This window comes from Panthera tigris, chromosome B1 (assembly GCF_018350195.1).
Source record: "Panthera tigris isolate Pti1 chromosome B1, P.tigris_Pti1_mat1.1, whole genome shotgun sequence".
NCBI lineage: Eukaryota > Metazoa > Chordata > Mammalia > Carnivora > Felidae > Panthera > Panthera tigris.
Genome location: NC_056663.1, coordinates 20924612 through 20945554, shown reverse-complemented (window position 1 = coordinate 20945554; position 20943 = coordinate 20924612). Strand labels below are relative to the sequence as shown.

Genomic DNA, 20943 nt, shown 5'->3' with positions numbered 1-20943 from the left:
GAATGAGACTTAAAATGCCACTGTTCTTGGACTGAAACATTGACTTGGCACCAAGTTGTAAATAACAGAAGACACTTTGGAAAGGTCAGCATTTACAGCAAGTAAGCAAGGATAGTTGAGAGTTTACCATTAAATAAATAAAAAGGACGGAGAGAATGGGGGTTTCAAGTCCCTTCCACCACAGCTCAGAGTTGCCCCTCTTCCCCTAGCCACTTACAGGCTCATGTGACCGACAGACTGGCAACACATCTTTACAGCATGCTATATCCTGGAGTAGGAAAGTACTACCAGCTTCTGGGATCCACAATTGGCATTCTATTAAATTTTCAGAGCTGTATTTAAAACCCTTAACGTTAGCTCCTACTGAAACCTTGAAACATTAATTTAAAAATATATATTCATCTTGGTTGTATTTCCATAGTTAGTGAAGACCAGTTAGAGGAGAGAAATGTCCTGTTTTGGGGGGTGGGGAGCAGATGCCCAAAATATAGGCCCTTTAAGGGGACAGAAAAAAGAGAGGGAACAGAGATTTTTTCAGCACAAAGGAGTCCTAGAAAATGATCATTAATTTATAATGCAAATGCGACCTACACAATCAGTCACAAACAAGGAAATCGTAATGGAAGTGCTGACCTTCCAGTCTGGCCCGTGGTAACCTGAAGGGATTGCTGACACTGTGTCTCATCGGCCATGAGACACACATTGTGTACCAATTGTGCTTGTAAAGACGACTGAAAGAAATATGCTTCTCTAGCCCTATGTCTCCAGGTACAGCCTCCCACTCGCTTCTCTCTTCCATTTCCCGATTTTTGCTTCTCCCTTCTGCTACTCCTCTTTTCCCTTCAGGTCTTCATTTGTTAAGCCAGTGCCGGTGGCTGAGGCCCCAGCTCATCAGAGAAAAGCAGCGACGCACAATTGCTCTGGTAATGCTGTCTCCTCCCACAGGTGACACTGGTTCCCCAGACACTGTTGTTAAAAGGCCACTGCCGTGTTTTCAGCCTCCTCTCTTCCCACATCAGGAAGTAGCTGATGGTTCGGGGAAGGCTTGGAGTCCCTGATTTGTTCCATCCCTGAGCCGCTCTGTGCTTCGTGAGGTTGGGGGTCAGTGGATTACAAACACTAAAGGCCGCTGTACCAGCAAGGTGGAAGCAACAGACAGGCAGCAGCTAATAAAGAAAGAAAGAGTGGGTGTTGCAGGTAATATGATCATTGATCCAAAAACCCAAGAGCTCAGTAGAAAACCATTTGGACTAATAAGAGGGTCCATTAAGGTGACCAGATACAAACACACAAAAATCAATCATGCCTTAGGAAACCAGGCTTCAAGTTGTATTTGACTTGGAGCTGTCCGTAAATGCTTATTTTAATTGGCCGATATTCCAGCAATTATTGGGAGAAAGAATGCACAAAGACCAAAGCAAACAGAGATTCTAGAAATAAAATTCTTTCTCACCCTAGAGAAGAAGAAAATGGGTTTTTACAGTGAAATACAACCCATAAAAAATACAACTTTGGCCGTTTTATTTTTCAAATTCAGTCTTCTTGAGATTGCCTCATTCAAGGATAATAAGCCTATGATTAAGCAGCTACATGTCTTGGAAAAGCCCCTGTAGTTCTTGTAACTTTTGCTCCCGTCCTAATAGACTATTTGCTCCCTAGCGCTGCCATAATGAGGTATCACAGACTCACGGCTTAAACCACAGAAGTGTGTTCTCACAGCTCTGGAAGCTGGAAGTCTGAGATGAAGGCGTGGGCAGGATTGGTTTCCTCTGAGCGTCTGTGCTTGGCTTGTAGATGGCTGTCTTGTATCTTCACCTGGCCTTCCCCCTGTACCTGTATCTCTGTCTAGGTTTACTCCTTGAGAGTATCAGGGATACTGGTTTAGGACCCACTTTAATGGCCGCATTTTAATTTAATTACCTCTTTAAAGACCCTATTTCCAAATAAAGTCACATTCTAAAGTGCTGGAGGTTAGGACTTCAACATTTAAAATTTGGAAGGAGGAAAGAGCACAGTTCAGCCCCTAACACGGACCTCAGATAAACTGAGATACCTAAATTTATCTGAAGTGTATGCGATAAAAAAATGCTGGGAAAGCAGCATTCCAAAATTATTTTTGATGTACCGGTTAATTATTTGGCAATGTACTTGAGGAAAGTCATGCATAATAGCAAAGCAAATAAGCAAGCAAAAATAAGAAATAAGCCTTGTATATTATTATTGCTTGGTATTAAGCAAGACTTACATGGAAAACGATAACTATGTGAACATAACCATTTTAGTGTTTAGCTATGTAATTATATACACACACACTCTCTCACACACACACTTATGTAGCCAACACTTAGCTAAAGAGTATTTGATACAAAATATACCTGATAATGCAGAATTCTAAAATTATTGTCCTAATACCAGCATTAAACAATTATAAAATATAATGGGGACATAAAAGTAGACTTGAATAAGTTGAAAGCTATATTACATTATCACATTCCTGGATGGGAAGATTCAATGTTGTAAATATGACCATTCTGCCCCCAAACATAAATTCAATGCAATCATCATCAAAACACAATAAAATTTTTACGGAGATCGACAAGCTGATTCCCAACTTCGCCTGGAAGAGAAAATGTACAATGATAATTAATAGAACAATGATGGGGGTCCAAACAAGTGACAAAACATACTATAAATCAGTCCCAATTAATGCAGTCTGATATTTCTACAGGTATAAAGAAATCAATAGACTAAAGCAGTACAGAACAGACCCATATACATGTGTGATTTAACACACACTAGAAGTCGATTCAAAAAGATGGAAAAAGGACCAACCTTTTAACAAATGATAGTGTGACATTGACCATCCAAATGGAAACACATAAAATTAGATTCCTAACTTGTGATGCTAAAAAAAGAAAAAAAAAATTATAGATGGGTTTAAAGACCAAACATCACAACAAATCATGAAAGTTGTAGATGAAAATATAAAATAGTTGGATAATTGGAGGCAGAGAAGACCTACCTAAGGAGATATAAAACCCAGAAGCCATGGGGGCACATGCATGGGTGGCTCAGTTGGTTAAACATCCGACTTCAGCCCAGGTCATGATCCTGCGCTTCGTGGGTTCCAGCCCCACATCGGGCCCTGTGCTGACAGCTCGGAGCCCGGAGCCAGCTTCAGATTCTGTGTCTCCCACTCTCTCTGCCCCTCCCCAGCTTGCACTCTGTCTCTCTGTCTCCCCAAGATAAATAAACATTAAAAAAAATGTAAAGCCCAGAAGCCATGAAAGAAGTTCCTGAAAATGTAATTGCTTAAACATTGATTGTAATTGTTTGAAGAAAGGCACCATTAGCAAAACTAAAGCACCAGCAAAGGATTAGAAGACGACGTCTGCAATATGTGTAACACCCAAGAGCTTAGTAGCCAGAATATGTTAAGATCCTACTATGGTAAGACGGTAATAAAAATAACTCAATTTTCAAAAATTGGCAAATAAAAACACGGTAACATGCTCATTCTTGATGGTAACAAAAGGAATGGGAATTAAAAGAGCATATATGGTGAAGGGCACCTGGGTGGCTCAGTGGGTTAAGCGCCAGACTCCTGATTTCAGTTCAGGTCATGATCTCGCAGTTCGTGAGTTTGAGCACCTCTCTGGGCTCCGAGCTGACAGTGCGGAGCCTGCTTGGGATTCTCTCTCTCCCTCTCTCTCTATGCCCCTCCCCTGCTGGCTTCCTTTGCCTCTCAAGTAAATAAAACTGAAAAAAAAGAAAAAAAAAGAGCACAATGCGACTCCCCTCTCCCACCCACAGGCTGTAAAAATTGAATAGCATGACTGTATGCAGTCCTGGTGAGGGTGGTACTCCCAAGGAAAGTGGAATTGGTTGTAAATAGGGAGAGTTTTTTGAATCGGCAGGGTTCACCAAAAGTGTTAAATATCATGACCTTTGGCTAAACAACTTAATATCTAGGTATCTATCTTATAGAATATTCATGAGCATCAAGATATTTGGATCACAATAGTTACTGCAGTATTTTTTGTAAGACAGTGTTTGAAACAACCGAACTAGCTATCAACAGAACAAGTAAGCTCTGGTGCCTCTTTCCTATGCAGTATTTTATAGCCAGTAGGAAGGGGAGGGGACGTGAAAAGGTGTTTTTAATGTTTCTTATCGTTTTCTGTTCTATATAATTCTGTGGATGTTTAAAATATTTTTAAGTGGGTTGAGTAATTTTGAAAAAAAAAGGTCTTGAAATAAAAGAAAACACAGGTGGAGCAGCTGAGTGCAGCTCTTCATTAAAGCCAATCTTCTTCCCATGTGGTGCCATTTTGTCTCTTCATCGTGAGCAGCCGGCAGAGGCTGATGGGAAGAGCTCCTGCGTGATTCTAGACTTTCCTCGCGTCTGAGGCTCCCAGGGACCCTCAGCTTTCATTCCCCCCTACGTTTGGCTTTATAACAGTTCATTAACATTTTAGCTTTGTCTTCTGATGGCTGCTTTAACGGCAGCCAGCCACTCTTCAGGCTCCTGCAAAGGAGAAGAGTGTGGGTTTTTTGTCTCTGTGCAATTCTGTTCAACTGGTTGCCTTGCCATCTTGCACAACATTTGCCTCCAGTCTCAGGAGCTTAAGACCGACAACTTAGTGGTGTCTCCAGTTTACAGGTCAGGAAGGCCCCTGTTTGAGAGCTTTTATTCATACCGATTTCAACCGCTCATTTTAATCAATAGAGTGAGGGGTTAGACCCACAGATTTGGGAGTCAGACAAAGCCTGGATTATAACTCAGCTACAAGTTTAACTTTGGGCACCCTCATCCATAAAACGGGGATGATACTGACAGCACAGCCTACCTTATAGGCCTGTTGATTAGATCAATGAGAAACACACTGCCTGGAACACAGACAGTTCCTAACAAATAATTGTTATTTTCCAGAACCTGGTGGTGGGATACAACATTTAGCAAGACGAACTTCCTGCCCTTGAACTCCTAGAATAGCGCAGGAGAAAGAAGCGTAACCAGATTCACAGCTAAAATCTGCCTTTTGTTCTCAGTGCTATGATGGAAGCTTTTATTGCCAGAGAAGTGCTCAGACCAGCTGGGAGAAGGCAAGGTCTGAACCAAGTCTAAGAGGGGAAGTGAGGCCAGGGATTGGGGTGTGGTGAGATGCTGGGCAGGTGGTAAAACAGGGGAAGGGGCTATTTGGGGCAGAGGGAGCCACAGGAGCAGTGGACCCTCATGATGGCTGAGGGGTGGGCAAGGGCAGTGTGCTGTTAGTTTGGAGGGCGGGACAGGGAGTGGCACCAAGTGAAACAGCTGGAGAGGCCAGCAGGGCCGTGAACTTGGGAGTCTCAGCCTTGTCGGAGGGCCTTTGAAAGGTTTCAGTTGGGTTAGATTTTTAGAGTATTATTCACAGATAGATGTGATCGCTGAGGAAAGGATGGATTGGGGTTCAAGACAGAGGGGCAGGGAGACCAACTAGGTGGATGTGGCCAGGACAGTGAGGCGAGGGATGATGTGTAAAGAGGGGTGGCCTTGATGCTGTCAACAGGTAGACCAGGCAGGGTCTGGATGAGTGTGTGGAGTGGGGGAGGGGAGCTGTAGACGGAACCCAGGCTCCAACACAGGGCAAGAGCAAAGTTGTCAACTTCGTGGAGTCAAGATGAAGGAAGATCTCAGAGCAGGCAGCCCAGGCAGACTCGGTCTACTCCCTGAGTGCTCCCCAGAATGAGACGCCTCCCGTTACGGCAGTTCGGATGCTTGCCTTCAGACTAGTGTCCACTCCATAAAAACAGCAAGGATGTCTCCACCTTCACAACAAGAAACACATAGTAAACACATACTGAAATAATCCTCCAGCCCCCTCCCTCTACCAAGGAGAGAGCCCCACTCGAGAGAGGTTAAGGGAGTTGAGGGAGGAGTTGAGAACTAGTGGCAATGTCAGGCCCTGAACCTTGGTCTCCCGTATTCCCAGGAAACCGTTCTCTCCACTGCACTCAGGGAATAGCAAAGCTGGCACCAGAGTGGCACCGGGAAGCAGGTGATGGCAGATGGAATTCTTGGGTCCCCAGGCGTGAAGTGGCTGATAAGCACTAGTTTGTGCTAAACTTTTTCCCTTGAGTGTTGGAGGAGAAGTCCCCTTCCTGCTATTTTGAATCAAGCTCACTTTAAATTTTTTTTTTTAATGTTTATTTATTTTTGAGACAGAGACAGAGCATGAACGGGGGAGGGGCAGAGAGAGAGGGAGACACAGAATCGGAAGCAGGCTCCAGGCTCTGAGCCATCAGCCCAGACCCCGACGCGGGGCTCGAACTCACGGACCGTGAGATCGTGACCTGAGCTGAAGTCGGACGCTTAACCGACCAAGCCACCCAGGCGCCCCGAATCAAGCTCACTTTAATAGTACTGTTTGAACAAAGTGGGCTGGAAGCCCAGACCCTGCTCCTCCCCTGGGGAAAACCTGTTCCTCACCTCGCCTGCACCTGCGAGCTGCTTTCATCATATGAATCTATAAGCTCGTAACCGATGACCCTCTCTGCAGAGGGGCATATGAACGCCCATATCCTCCACCCCACCACAGCCCACCTTCCGCAGCCCCAGACTCTTGCTTCAGTCTCCCTCCCACTCTACTCCTTCAGCCAAGCTACCCTTCCAGCCTGGCCAGCCCACACTACCGGGCCAGGTCTATGCTTTGTGCCTTGGCCCGTGCTCTCCTGAGCACTGGCCAAGGAATCAGAGCCGATGCACTCCTGCCCCCTCCCCTCCCTCCTGTGGTCTCCAAACTCAAGCCCTACCCCTGGGATTTCCCACTCCTCTGAACTTCTCCACTATTAATAGTATCTGTTACACCATTGAGCATTGAATTATATTTTGGTTTGCAATATTTTTTCCTTTCTTTTTAAAGTTTATTTGTTTATTTTTGAGAGAAAGAGAGAGTGAGAGCACAAGCAAGGGAGAGGCAGAGAGAGGGAGACAGAATCCGAAGCAGGCTCCAGGCTCCGAGCTGTCTGCACAGAGTGGGACACGAGGCTCAAACCCACGAACTGTGAGATCATGCCCTGAGCCGAAGTTGGACACTTAATTGACTGAGCCATCCAGGTGCCCCAATACTTTTTCCTTTACATTTTAATCACCTCCTCAGCATGCTTCATAATGAGCATACAGAAGGGTCCATGGGGCACCATTTAACCTCTCTGGGTTTCCTAACCTAAAAGGGCTAGGGAAGAATTTGCTAGAACTAAGGAGCCTTCTAGGAGAATATAGATACTACATTTAAAAGAAGCCCAGAGTGCTAATTTTGACTCAGAGGGAAAGATGTGTATGTATGTGTTGGGGGGCCAGGGGTGCTGATGCTGTTACTTAGAACTGTTTTCTGGCACAGTCTATCCTGGACACCTGAGTGTTGTGCAACGGGACTTGTGAATAAAAGGATCCAGTCATTTCTCCACAATCTCTGCTGGGATATTAAGGAAGGAGCTGGCCTGCTGTGGCTCCCTTTGATGGAAGGCCAGCTTCCCCATTTGGGAGCCCCAAATGGGGTTCTAACATCTCAACTGCAGGGGAGAAGACGATAACCAGCTGAAAGAGGGCTGGGTGCAGAGCCCATCTCTGGCCACAGAGGAACAGCAAAAAAAGCTGAGGGTAATGCTCTTGTTAGCACAAGTGGAGACCTGGCAATAAACAGAAGTATTTAGAGAGCACTTTTGACAGAGCATTAAGGCTCTGCCTGAGCAGGTAGAGAGAGTGATGGTGACGTTTGGACAATTATGGTTCAATGTGACCCCATCCGTACCTGCAGGATCACACTGGGCCTTGTTGAAGTTGGTAAACTTGGTCAAAAGCCCAGGTGGAGAAATTCCAGTTAAGGTTTTGGTAATTGACAGCTGGCCCTTAGCCCTTGCTGTCAGCGCACGAGAAAGCGCCTCTCTCCACTGCTCCGCCAGGGGGCAGGAGAGGTCACATTACACAGAATTACGAGGAAAAAACCAAACTTCTCCCCCAAACTGGGTTCCACCTCAGGAAACCGAATCCTCCAGCTGTGGCGTCCCAGACGCCCGCCCCGACACGCCCCTCGCCAGCCGCCTCCCCCTGCGCCCCTGCCCTAGCCCTGTTCTGTCGGGTGCTCCTCCGACCGCCATCCCGGCACCTCTCCCCGCGTCCCTTGCCCTAAGATGAAGGTTTGGCTGCTGCTTGGTCTTCTGCTCGTGCACGAAGCGCTAGAGGATGGTGAGTGACCCTGGGCGGGGACCCCCAACCCATATCCTCCCTCGGCCCACTCTCCTCCAGCCAGCTCTTTCTAGAACTTCTGACCTTCCGAGGCTCAGCCTTGGATCTGCCCCGGGACACCTGCCCTATTTTACCTCCCTCTCTCCACCCCCCCCCCACCCCCACCCTCCCTGCGCTCCCCTGGGATAGTGGTAACTACCCCAGCCCTTCAGATCCCCACCAGGACCGCCCAGCGCTCTCGGAAGGCGCTGGGAGGGCGAACCGAGCATCCCCTGCCAGCGTCTGGTCCAGCCCCCAGTGTCAACGTGTCGTTCTGGGAGGTGGCGCGGGAGCACTGGATCGCTCCCACCTCCGCGCACGCGTTCACCCAGGGTCTCGGCTTCCGAGGGCGCGGGCCACCTCAGCAAGGCATTTGCTGATTCTTTGCCAAACTTTGAAGTGTCCTCCTCCTCCCAGCCGAAGTCCTGGATTTGTTTCCTACACCACTACGGGCTTGAATCCTGCAAGATCTACCTATGGCTTAGACCGGATATTCGTGTGCGCCTATCTGGGCCCACCCTGTTGCTTAGATTCACAACCACAGGGTCAGTGTGTGTGTGTGTGTGTGTGTGTGTGTGTGTGTGTGTGTGTGTGTATTGTTCTTCTTCTTATATCTATATATATGACTTTAGCATTTGTTTGGCTGGCTCCATTATTTATTCAAATAGTGTTATTTATCTATACAGTACATTTGCACCTGAGTCCATCCTGGTATCCTGGCACCTTTGGAATTCCTCAGCTACAAGCCCGGATTTCTGCTTAGTTTTGCTTGAAAGCAGCTTTTGCTGTTATGCAATCTCACTCTGGCGCTATCTCAACCTGGCTCACGTCTTAACCACTACTCCGTCCTGACCAGTTCCTTTATTGCCAGTGAAACTAGAAGCATTTCCCGCCCCCCCCCCCCCCCCGCCCTCCAAAATTCCAGTTTGCAAAGTCCAACATGGTTGTGGGGCTGGCAGCTGAGGAGAGGACCCTCCGGCCTAGAGACTCGCGGGATACAGTGTCTGCAAGTGCGTCTGCTCCGGGAGCAACCCGCCCGCTTTGCCCGCGGAGGAGCCGGCGTGGGTTCATGTTCTAAAATGCACTATTAAAATGCCCCTGGCAGGTCCCTCTATGTGGTTGCTGAAGGGACAGAGATGCAGAATCTGGTGTTGTTTTTGGAATAGGGCAGTGGAGAGCCAGACAAAATAACTTCAAACAGCCCGCTCACGTGGTTGTACCCTTCACCCAAGATGCCCGCCTCCGGGGCCCAGGAGGCAGCCCCCCCACCCCCCGCCCGCCACTCCCTCCCTGACCGCTCCCAGCCAGTATGTGTGCAGACCAGGAGAATGATTATTGCAAGCATCTGCCTGAATCAATTAGCATCTGTTTAAGTCAAATGTGACTCAATAAACATGGGACAGGGAGAGTTGAGCACAAAGCGAATATTTCATAGAAAATAATGGACACGTTTCAGGTGTCGTAGTACTGGAGCTTTGTTTTTCAAAGGATATACTGGTTATCAATAAAATATTAAATACATGATTAGAAAAGTAAATCTGCTTCACTAAATTATGTAACCGTTTTCCTAAACCTATTAAGAATGTTTTTTTTCTTTTCCCCTGTTTTGAGTTATCATGGGGCTGGCTGGGCCAGGAACAGGCCAGTGAGAGAGGCACATACAGAAATCCTTCCAGGGACAATCTCTCATGGGTGGGCTGGGATCTGCTGCATCCTGGGCCATCCCAAAGCACGCGCTGCGGACACGAGGCCCGTGATACAGCTTACCTCACTGCCTTTTGCTTTTCCTATCACTTCTAGGAAAGATCTTCTTTTTTTTTTTTTAAGTTTTTTTTTAAAATGTTTATTTATTTTTGAGAGAGACAGAGACAGCATGAGCAGGGGAGGGGCAGAGAGAGAGGGAGATACAGAATCCGACTGTGTGTCTTCATATGGTGCCATTTTTTATTTATTTTTAAGTTTATTTCTTTATTTTGAGAGAGGCAGAGAGAGCAAGTCGGGGAGGGGGCAGAGAGAAGGGAGAGAGAGAGAATTCCAAGCAGGCTCCACACTGTCAGCTTGGAGCCCGATGCAAGTCTCAGATTCATAAACTGTGAGATCATAACCTGAGCGGAAACCAAGAGTTGGACGCCTGACCGACTGAGCCACCCAGGCGCCCCATATGGTGCTATTTTTATATAAAGTATAAAATCGCAAGCGCTTCGCCAGCTTTTCATTGTTTACATAAATATTTTTTTATCCAAGGTCAAGAGCAAATCCATAAAAATGGATTTGTCACTGTTTTGTTGAATTTACCCCAGACCTTTGGTCAATGCTAGTGTGATCTTTGGTCTAACGTGGGTTTATTTTGTGTCCTATAAGAAGGTTCTCTGTCTGGGAGGCCTGCAGAGATTTGTTATGATGTGAGGGCAATGTAGCCATATGTCTAAGGAGGTCAGGAGGGAGACGCTGCTGGTGATTCTTCAACCAGGACTCTGTACCATTTTTATGCCTCAATGTATTCCTGGGAAAAGGAGTGTAAATATTAGTTCACAAATCCATATAATGAAAAAAGAATTGTAAACATTCTCATCACCCATGAGATTACATAATGTTTCTAAGCATGCAGGGTGTTGGCTCATCTGTTGGGCCTACAAAATAATCTCTGATCCTTAGAGCCAAAAAAGAGAGAAGTTTGATGGCAATGGGGAGGTGGGCAGTGTGCCAGCCCAGTGGCAAGTCCTGAGGGTTGATGGCTTTCTCCAGACAAGGTTGTACGGCCCCTTCCTTTGTGGTGCCCATAATCTAATGGAAGGACCGAAAGTGGGTAAACAAGAAAAGATAAAATTTCAGGAAGTGATAAGCGGCACAAAGAATCAATAATCAGGACGTATTAGTCTCCTAGGGCTGCTGTGACAAAATACCACAAGCCAGGTGGTGTGGCTTAGGGCAACAGAAGTTTCTCCTGCCCAGTTCTGTCCTCAGGAAACTTCTGTCTCTGCAACTCTGGTCTCCCTGCCTCTTCCTGGCTTTTGCTGGTGGCTGTCTATCCCTAGTGCCCCCAGGCTTGCACCTGCGTCACCCCAGTTGCTGCCTCTATGGTCACCTGGTCTCCCGTGTGTCTTTGACTTCACATGGCATTTTCCTGTGTGTGTGTCTTCTTATAAGGACACCAGCATATTGGATCGGAGCCCACCCTAATGACGTCATCTCAACTTGGTTACCACTGCCAAGATCCTATTTCCAAATAAGGTCACACTCATTGGTACAAGAGGTTACGACTTCAGTGTGCCTTTTTGCAGGGCACATTTAACACGCAGCATGGGGTGAGAGGATGGAAGGACCATGGAGGGGAGTCAGAGCATGGTTTGGACAGTAGAGTCAGAGGCCTTTCTGGAGAGAGGAAGTCCATGGTGCAGGTGTCCAAAAGAAGAGCTGCAAGGGCCAAGGGCACGGGGCAGAGCGGCTTCCAGGTGTCCCTGTGGTCAGTGTGGCCAAAGGACCGTTAGGGAGGAGACAGGAAATGGCAAAAGCTAATAGGCACAGGAAGACTTACGGCTTTATCTAAGATGGAGGTCATTGGAGGGTCTTGACTAGAGTAGTGCCCATGATCCAACTGATGTTTTCAAAGGTAGGAGGGCTAGGGTGGAAGCTGGGAGCCTACATAGGGAGCAGTTTTAGTAGTCTACGTGCAAAGTGGCTTGGTCCAGCATGGCCGCAGTGGATGTAGGTGCTTCTCCCTAGTGGGGCGAGTCCTATTAAGCTGAGAGGATTTGCTGCTGGATTTGATGTGGCCTGGGAGAAAAAGACAAGAACATGTGTGACTCTGAGGTTTTTATCCTGAGCAACTGGGTGAATAGAGTTGTCATATACTGGTAAAGGGACACCAGGGAAGGAGCCAGACTGAAGAGGCATCCAGAGGTCAGTTTGAACACGTTCAATTTGAGATGCCTCCTAGCTTTCCAAGTGGCGGTGCTGAGTCAGTGACAGACTATTCAGATCTGGAGTGTAGAGGCAAAGTCAGGATGGGACAAGGCAGCTCTCAGCATATAAATGCTGCTAGGACCCAGGAGGCTGTGTGAGGCCACTTAGAAATTGAATGTCATAAACGATTGAGATGAACTGCAAGGATTAAGCCCTTGGGACCCAGGTCAGGCAGGAAAAGAAGACGAGGAAGGGCCGCCAAACAGACTGAGAAGTTGTCAGGGCCGTACAAAAAAAACAAAGAAAACAAAACCAATTCAGCGCCCTGTTTTAGGAGCCAGGCAAACTGAGTGCTTCAAGAAGAGAGTGATCATTTCGCAATACTTACCAATATCGAGTCATTATGTTGTACACCTGAAACTAACATTACATGTCAATTATATTTCAAAGCAAAATTAAAAGAGAGCAATCAACCCTGTTCTAATGGATACTCTAATATTTCAAAGTAAGGTCTTTTTGGCATTATTATTGAAGTATAATTAACAGACAGTATTCCATTAATTTCATGTGTACAACATAGTGATTCAACATTTATATCCATTATGAATGCCCACCACCATAACTGTAGTTACCCTCTATCACCTTACAAAGTCATTACATATTATTGACTACATTCTCTATGCTGTACTTTAAATACCTGTGACTTACTTTACTACTGGAAGTTTGTACCACATATTCCCTTCACCTATGTTACCTGTTTTCCCCCACTCTGGTAACCTGTAGGCTGTTTCCCTGTATCTATGAATCTGCTTCTCTTCTGTTTGTTTATTTGTTTTCTAGATTCCATATATAAGTGAAATCATACAGTATTTGTCTAACTCTGACTTATTTCACTTAGCATAATACCCTCTAGGTCCATCCATGTTGTCACAGTGGCATAATTTCATTTTTTTGTGGCTGAGTACCATTCTACTGATACATGACACATCTTTATCCACTCACCTACCAAAGGACAGTTAGGTTGTTTTCCTAGCTTGGCTATTATAAATAATGCTGCAATGAATGTAGAAGTGTATGTATATTTTATAATTAGTGTTTTAATTTTCTTCAGATAAATACCCAGAAGCGGAGTTGCTGTATTATGTGATATTTCTGTTTCTTTAAAACAATTTTGTGTTTTTAATTCCCTTGCCTTTGGAGATGTGCCAAGTAAGAAATTGCTGCGACTGAGGTCAGAGGGGTTTTTTCCTGATTTCTCCTCTAGGGTTTTGATGGTTTCATGTCTCACATTCAGGTGCTTTATCCATTTTGAGTTTATTTTTGTGAATGGTGTAAGAAAGTGGCCTAGTTTCATTATTCTGCATGTTGCTGTCCAGTCTCCCAGCACCATTTGTTAAAGAGACTGTCTTTTTTCCATTGGATACTCTTTCCTGCTTTGTCAAAGATTAGTTGGCCATACTTTTGTGGGCTCAATTCTGGAGTCTCTGTTCTATTCCATTGGTCTATGTGTTTGTTTTTGTGCCAATACCATGCTGTCTTGATGATGACAGCTTTGTAGTAGAGGCTAAAGTCTGGGATTGTGATGCCTCCTGCTTTGGTCTTCTTCTTCAATATTACTTTGGCTATTCAGGGTCTTTTGTGGTTCCATACAAATTTTAGGATTGCTTGTTCTAGCTTTGAGAAGAATGCTGGTGCAATTTTGATTGGGATTGCATTGAATGTGTAGATTGCTTTGGTTAGTATTGACATTTTAACAATATTTATTCTTCCAATCCATGAGCACGGAATGTTTTTCCATTTCTATGTATCTTCTTCGATTTCCTTCATAAGCTTTCTATTGGGACCTCATGAAGATAAAAAGCTTCTGTAATGCAAAGGAAACAATCAACAAAACTAAAAGGCAACCAACAGAATGGGAAAAGATATTTGCAAATGACATATCAGAAAAAGGGCTAGTATCCAAAATCTATAAAGAACTCACCAAACTCCACACCCGAAAAACAATCCAGTGAAGAAATAGGCAGAAAACACGAATAGACACTTCTCTAAAGAAGACATCCAGATGGCCAACAGGCACATGAAAAGATGCTCAATGTCACTCCTCATCAGGGAAATACAAATCAAAACCACACTCAGATATCACCTTGCACCAGTCAGAGTGGCTAAAATGAACAAATCAGGAGACTATAGATGCTGGAGAGGATGTGGAGAAATGAGAACCTTCTTGCACTGTTGGTGGGAGTGAAAATTGGTGTAGCCATTCTGGAAAACAGTGTGGAGGTTCCTCAAAAAATAAAAAATAGATCTACTCTATGACCCAGCAATAGCACTGCTAGGAATTTACCCAAGGGATACAGGAGTGCTGATGCATAGGGGCACGTATATCCTAATGTTTATAGCAGCACTTTCAACAATAGCCAAATTATGGAAAGAGCCTAAATGTCCATCAACTGATGAATGGATAAAGAAATTGTGGTTTATATGCACAATGGAATACTACTTGGCAATGAGAAAGAATGAAATATGGCCTTTTGTAGCAACGTGGATGGAACTAGAGAGTGTTATGCTAAGTGAAATAAGTCATACAAGAAAGACAGATACCATATGTTTTCATTCTTATGTGGATCCTGAGAAACTTAACAGAAGACCATGGGGGAGGGGAAAAAAAAGTTAGGGAGGGAGGTAAACTATAAGAGACTCTTAAAAAACAGAATAAACTGAGGGTTGATGGGGGGGTGGGAGGGAGGGGAAGTGGGTGATGGGCATTGAGGAAGGCAGCTGTTGGGATGAGCACTGGGTGTTGTATGGAAACCAATTTGACAATAAATTTCATATTAAAAATAATAAATAAAAAATAAAACAGTTTTTTAAATTAATTTATTTATTTTGAGAGAGAGAGAGAGAGAGTGAGCATGGGAGGGGCAGAGAGAAGGGGAGAGAGAATCTCAATCAGGTTCCATGGTGTCAGCAGAGAGCCTGATGTGGGGCTTGAACTCATGAAATGTGAGATCATGACCTGAGCTGAGACCAAGAGCCAACAGGTTAACTGACTGAGCCACCCAGGTGCCCTCTATTTTTAATATTTTAAGGAAACTTCATACTGTTTTCAATAGTGGCTGCACAAATTTACATTTCCATCAGTAATCCACTGTCCTAGACTCTGGGTCTGAAGTTCTCTCTTGTCCATCAAGAGAGCAGGACACAGGACTGAAAATGCGAGAGAGGCTAATGTCTGGGAGGAGACAAGAGTAAGGGTCCTTGCTCCTTTTTTATTAGGATTGAAGGCTTACAAGTATGATGGGCATGCACAGAGAGACAATGAACCAGTGAACATTAACTCATGGAGTGGAGAAAAGGGGGTTTTGGAGATATGTGGTGTTAGGGGTTTGGGTCAATACAAAACAGAATCGTAGAGCTGGGAGGAAGGTTGTTTACATCACACATGAGGAGCCACCTCTGTTTACCTAAACTGGACTAGGGGGACAAGAAAGACAATGCATGCTGTCTCAGGGTCAGCAAGGTACCTTTCTTTTGCTAATTAGCTCCACTCTGGGCAACTTTGCCCTGCTGTGGTCTATAGCCGTGTTTACCTATTTTGGTCCATCCTTCCTGTGAAATCAGCTTTCTACTATTGTACTAAGTTGGAGAGCATTTCCACCCTGAATACCTAATCTTGTTTGCCTCATCTTGGATGTTTTCATTCTGAGATTCCCTATTCCTACACCTTTTTCCTGTACTGGAGGCCTTTGCCCTGTTTACCTAATCTTATTTACCTAATGTTGTTTACCCAAACTTGGATGTGTACATCCTATGACTTTCTAATTTTTTATGCCTTGTTAACCCATCGGTGCAAAGTCAAGCTTATTCCCCACAATCCATGAGGGTGCCTTTTTCTCCACATCCTCTCCAATACCTGTTCTTTCTTGTGTTGTTGATTTTAGCTATTCTGACAGGTGTGAGGTGTTATCTCATTGTGGTTTTGACTGGCATTAACCTGATGTTTAGTGATATTGAACACCTTCTCATGTGTCTTTTGGTGATCTGTATGTCATCTTTGGAAAAATGTCTCTTCAGGTCCTCTGCCCATTTTTAAATCAGACTTCTTTTTGGTGTTGAGTTGTATGACTTCTTTATATATTTTGGATATTAATCCCTTATCAGATATATCATTTGCAAATATCTTCTCTTATTCAGCAGGTTGACTTTTCCTTTGGTTGATGGTTTCCTTTGCTGTGCAAACCTTTTTGGTTTGATATGCTCAGTTTATTTTTTCTTTTGTTGGCTTTGCCTTATAGAGACAGATCCAAAAAAATATTGCTGAGACTGATGTTTAAGAATTTACTGCCTATGTTTTCTTTTATGAGTTTTATGGTTTCAAGCCTTACATTTAAGCCTTTCATCCATTTTGATTTTATGTAGTGATTTATATATCGATTTGATTTTTGTATATGGTGTGAGACAGTGGTCCAGTTTTATACTTTTCACGTAGCTCTCTGGTTTTCCCAGCAGCATTTATTGGAGAGATAGTCTTCTCCCCATTGTGTATTCTTAGTCCCTTTGTCATAGATTAATTGACCATATAAGGGTGGGTTTATTGCTGGATTCTCTATTCTGTTCCAATGATCTGTGTGTCTGTTTTTGTACCACACTATTTTGATTACTGTAGCTTTGTAGTACAAGTTGAAATCTGGGAGCATGATATCTAATGCTTTGTTTTTCTTTCTCAAGATTTCTTTGGCTATCTAGGGTCTTTTGTGGTTCCATACAAATTTTAAGATTGTTTGTTCTAGTTCTGTGAAAAATGCCACTTATATTTTGATAGGGATAGATTGAATCTGTAAATCCCTTTGGATAGTATGTACATTTTAATATTAATTTTTGTAATCATGAACATGGTATATCTTTCCATATTTTGGTGTCGTTTTCATTTTCTTTCATCAATGTCTTACAGTTTTTAGAGCAAGTCTTTCATCTTCCTGGTTAAATTTAGTCCTAGGTATTTTATTCTTGTTGAAGCAATGATACATGAGACTGTTGTCTGAATTACTTTCAGTTAGTTTATTATTAGTGTTATAGACACACAACAGATTTCTGTATATTAACATTGTATCCTGCAACATTACTCAATTCATTTATCAATTCTAGTAGTTTTTTGGTGGAGTGTTTAGGATTTTCTATATATATAATATCATGTCATCTATAAATAAGGACGATTTTACTTCTTCCTTACGAATTTGGATAACTTTTATTCATTTTTCATATCTGATTGCTGTGGCTAGAGCTCCCTGTAATGGTTTGAATAAAAATCGTGAGAATAGTACCCCAGTTGTGTTCCTGCTCTTAGAAGAAAAGCTTGCAGCTTTTCACCACTGAGTTTGAGGTTAGCCGTGGGTTTTCATATATGGGATTTATTATGTTGAGGTATGTTTCTTCTATACCTATTTTATTGAGAGTTTTTGTCATGAACAGATGTTGAATTTTGTCAAATGTTTATCTGCATCCATTGAGATGATCATATGGTTTTTTATCCTTCATTTTGTTAATGTGGTGCGTCATGTTGATTGATTTGCAGATATTGACACATCCTTGATTCCCTGGGATAAATCCTACTGGATCATTGTGTATAATCCTTTTAATGTATTGTTGAATGTGGTTTGCTATTATTTTGTTGAGGATTTTTACAACCATGTTCATGAGGGATATTAGCCTTTAATTTTCTTTATTCATACATCTTTGTCTGGTTTTGGTATCAGGGTAATAGTTACCTCATAGAATGAATTTGGAAGCATTCCTTCTTAAATATTTTGGAATAGTTTATGAAAGTTAAGTATTACTTCTTTAAATTTTTGGTAGAATTTACCAGTGAAGCCATCTGGTTCTGGACTTTGTTGGGATTTTTGATTACTGATTCAATTTAATTACCAGTAATTAGTCTGTTCAGATTTTCTATTTCTTCCTGATTCAATTTTAGAAGGTTTTATGTTTCTAGAAATGTATCTGTTTCTTCTAGGTAGTACAATTTGTCATTTCTCATAGTAGTCTCTTACGACTGTATATGTGTGGTGTCAGTTGTAACTTCTCTTTCATTCTCATTTTCTTTATTTGAACCTCTTTTTTTTTTTTTTCTATTTGTCTGGCTGAAGGTTTATTCAATTTTCTTTCTCTTTTCAAAGAACCAGCTTTTAGTTTCATTGATCTTTTGTATTTTTTTCAAAGTATCGATTTCATTTATTTCTACTGTGGTCTTTATGATTTCCTCCCTTCTGCTAACTTTGGGCCTTCCCCCCTCTAACCCCCTGCCCCCCACAACTCCTTTAGGTATAAGGGTAGATTTGAAGCTTCTCTTGTTTCTTGAGTTAGATCTACATCTCTATAAACTTCCTCTTAGAACTGTTTTTGCTGCATCCCATAGATTTTGGAACGTTATGCTTTGATTTTCATTTGTCTCCAGGTATTTTTGATTTCTTCGATTTCTTTATCAACTAATCAGTTGTTTAGTAGCATTTTGTTTCGCCTCCATATGCTTGTGTTTTTTCTAGCTTTTTTTCCCATCATAATTGATTTCCAGTGTCATACTGTTGTGGTCAGAAACAATGTTTGGTATGATTTCAGTCTTCCTAAATTCACCGAGACTTGTTTTGTGGCCTAACATGTGATCTGTCCTGGTGGATGTTCCATGCGCCCTCGTAAAGAATGTGTATTCTGTTGTTTGGGGATGGAATGTTCTGAATATATCTGTGAAGCCTGTCTGTCTAATGTATTGCTTACAGCCACTGTTTCCTTTCGGTTTTCTGTGTGGATGGTCTATCCATTGATAACAAGTGGGCATGTTAGTCCCCTACTCTCACTGTATTACTGCAAAATTCTCCCTCGAGGTCTGTTAAAATTTGCTTTTGTATTTAGTGCCTCCATGTTGGGTGCCTGGGTCTTTACAATTTCTATATCCTCCAGCTGGATTGATGCTTTTATCATTATAGAATACGCTTCTTTGTCTCTTTTTACAGTTTTTGTTTTAAAGTCTCTTTTGTCTGATAGAAGTTTTGCTACCCCAGATTTTTTTTTCCTTTTCTTTTCTTTTCTTTTCTTTTCTTTTCTTTTCTTTTCTTTTTTTTCTTTCTTTTTCTTTCCTTTTTAAAAAATTTCCATTAGCATGCATAATCATTTTCCATCCCTTACTTTCAGTCTGTTTGTGTCTTTAGCTCTGAACTGAATCTCTTACAGTCAGCATAGAGATGGGTCTTGTTTATTTTTTGTGTATTCACTTACCCTCTGTGTTTTAATTGGAGCATTTATCAACATTAAAGTGATTATTGACAGATACGTGCTTATTGCCATTTTGTTCATTGTGTTCTGGTCACTTTTATAGCTTTCTCTGTTCCTGGAGTGCCTGAGTGGCTCAGTTGGTTCAGCGTCTGACTCTTGGTTTCGGCTCAGGTCATGATCTCCCGGTTCTTGAGTTTAAGTCCCATGCTGGGCTCTGTGCTGAGAGAACAGAGCCTGATTGGGATTCTCTCTCTCTCTCTCTCTCTCTCTCTGCCCCTCCCCCACTTGCTCACACGCTCTCTCTCTCTCAAGATAAATAAACATTATAGTTCTCTCTGTTCCTGTCTTCCTTTGCCCTTTTCCCTTATGATGACTTTCTTTAGTTCTATGTTTAGAAATCTGGGGTTTTTTTAGTATAATTATTACATGTTTTCAGTTTCTGGTTACCATGAGGTCTCTCTCTCTCTCTATATATATATATATATATATACCACCCTATGTGTATAGCAATTGATTTTTAAGTTAATGGTTGCTTACGTCTGAACACATGCTAAAAGCACGGTACTACATTTTTATCTTCCCCGTGTTTTATGTACGTGATGTCTTACTACATTATTTTTTTGTGTGCATCCTTTAAGTAATTAGTGTAAATATAGTTGATTTTACTACTTCTGTCTTTTGAGAGAGAGAGAGTGGGGGGGAGGGGCAGAGAGGGAGGGAAGGAGAGAATCTTAAGCAGGTTTCACACTCAGCGTGGGACCCAACATGGAGCTCAGTCTCACAACCGTGAGCTCACGACTGAAACCGAAATCAAGTGTTACACACTTAACCAAATGAGCTACCCAGGCGCCCCACTACTTTTGTCTTTAACCTTCTCACTGGCTTCATAAGCCGTGGATCCATCCCTTTCACTGTATGTTTGCTTTTTCCCAGGGAGATTTTTTCTTTCATAATTTTCTTCCAGTTATGGCCTTTTCATCTTAAGGAGGTCCCTTTAACATTTCCTGTAAAGTCAGTTTAGAGGTGATGAACTCTTTGAACTCTTGTTTGTCTGGGAAAGTCTTTATCTCTTCTTCAACTTTGAGTGATAATCTTGCAGGTTAGAGTATAGATTGTTGTTTTTTATCCTGCAGTACTTGGAATATATTATAACCGCGCCCCCCCGCTGTAGCCTGTGAAGTTTCTGTTCAAAAACAAGTAGATAGTCTTTTGGTGTTCCCTTGTACACAACTAGTTGCTTTTCTCTTGCTTCTTTTAAGATTCTCTCTTTATCTTCAATTTTTGACTTTCAGTTTTAATGTGTTTTTGTGTAGACATCTTTGGGTTCGTCTTGGTCAGGGCTCTCTGTGCTTCTTGGACTTGGATGTCTGTTTTCCTTCCCCACGTTAGAAATGTTTTCAGTTATTATTTTTCAAATAAATGCTCTGTCCTTTTCTCTTTTTGCCTTTTGGCACCTCTATAATGTAAATGTTAGTACGCTTAATGTTGTCCTAGAGGTTCCTTACACTACTCTC

General features: G+C 42.9%; 1 protein-coding gene across 1 annotated transcript in view; it reads left to right on the top strand.

The window, feature by feature from the left end:
* The first annotated feature begins 8017 nt into the window (after window positions 1–8017).
* PDGFRL (platelet derived growth factor receptor like) overlaps window positions 8018–20943 on the top strand; it is a 69364-nt gene continuing 56438 nt past the window's right edge. The window contains exon 1 of the mRNA XM_042982631.1: window positions 8018–8224. Within this exon, the coding sequence (XP_042838565.1) occupies window positions 8170–8224 (55 nt within the window). The 5' untranslated portion in view covers window positions 8018–8169. The remainder of the gene's footprint in view (window positions 8225–20943) is intronic.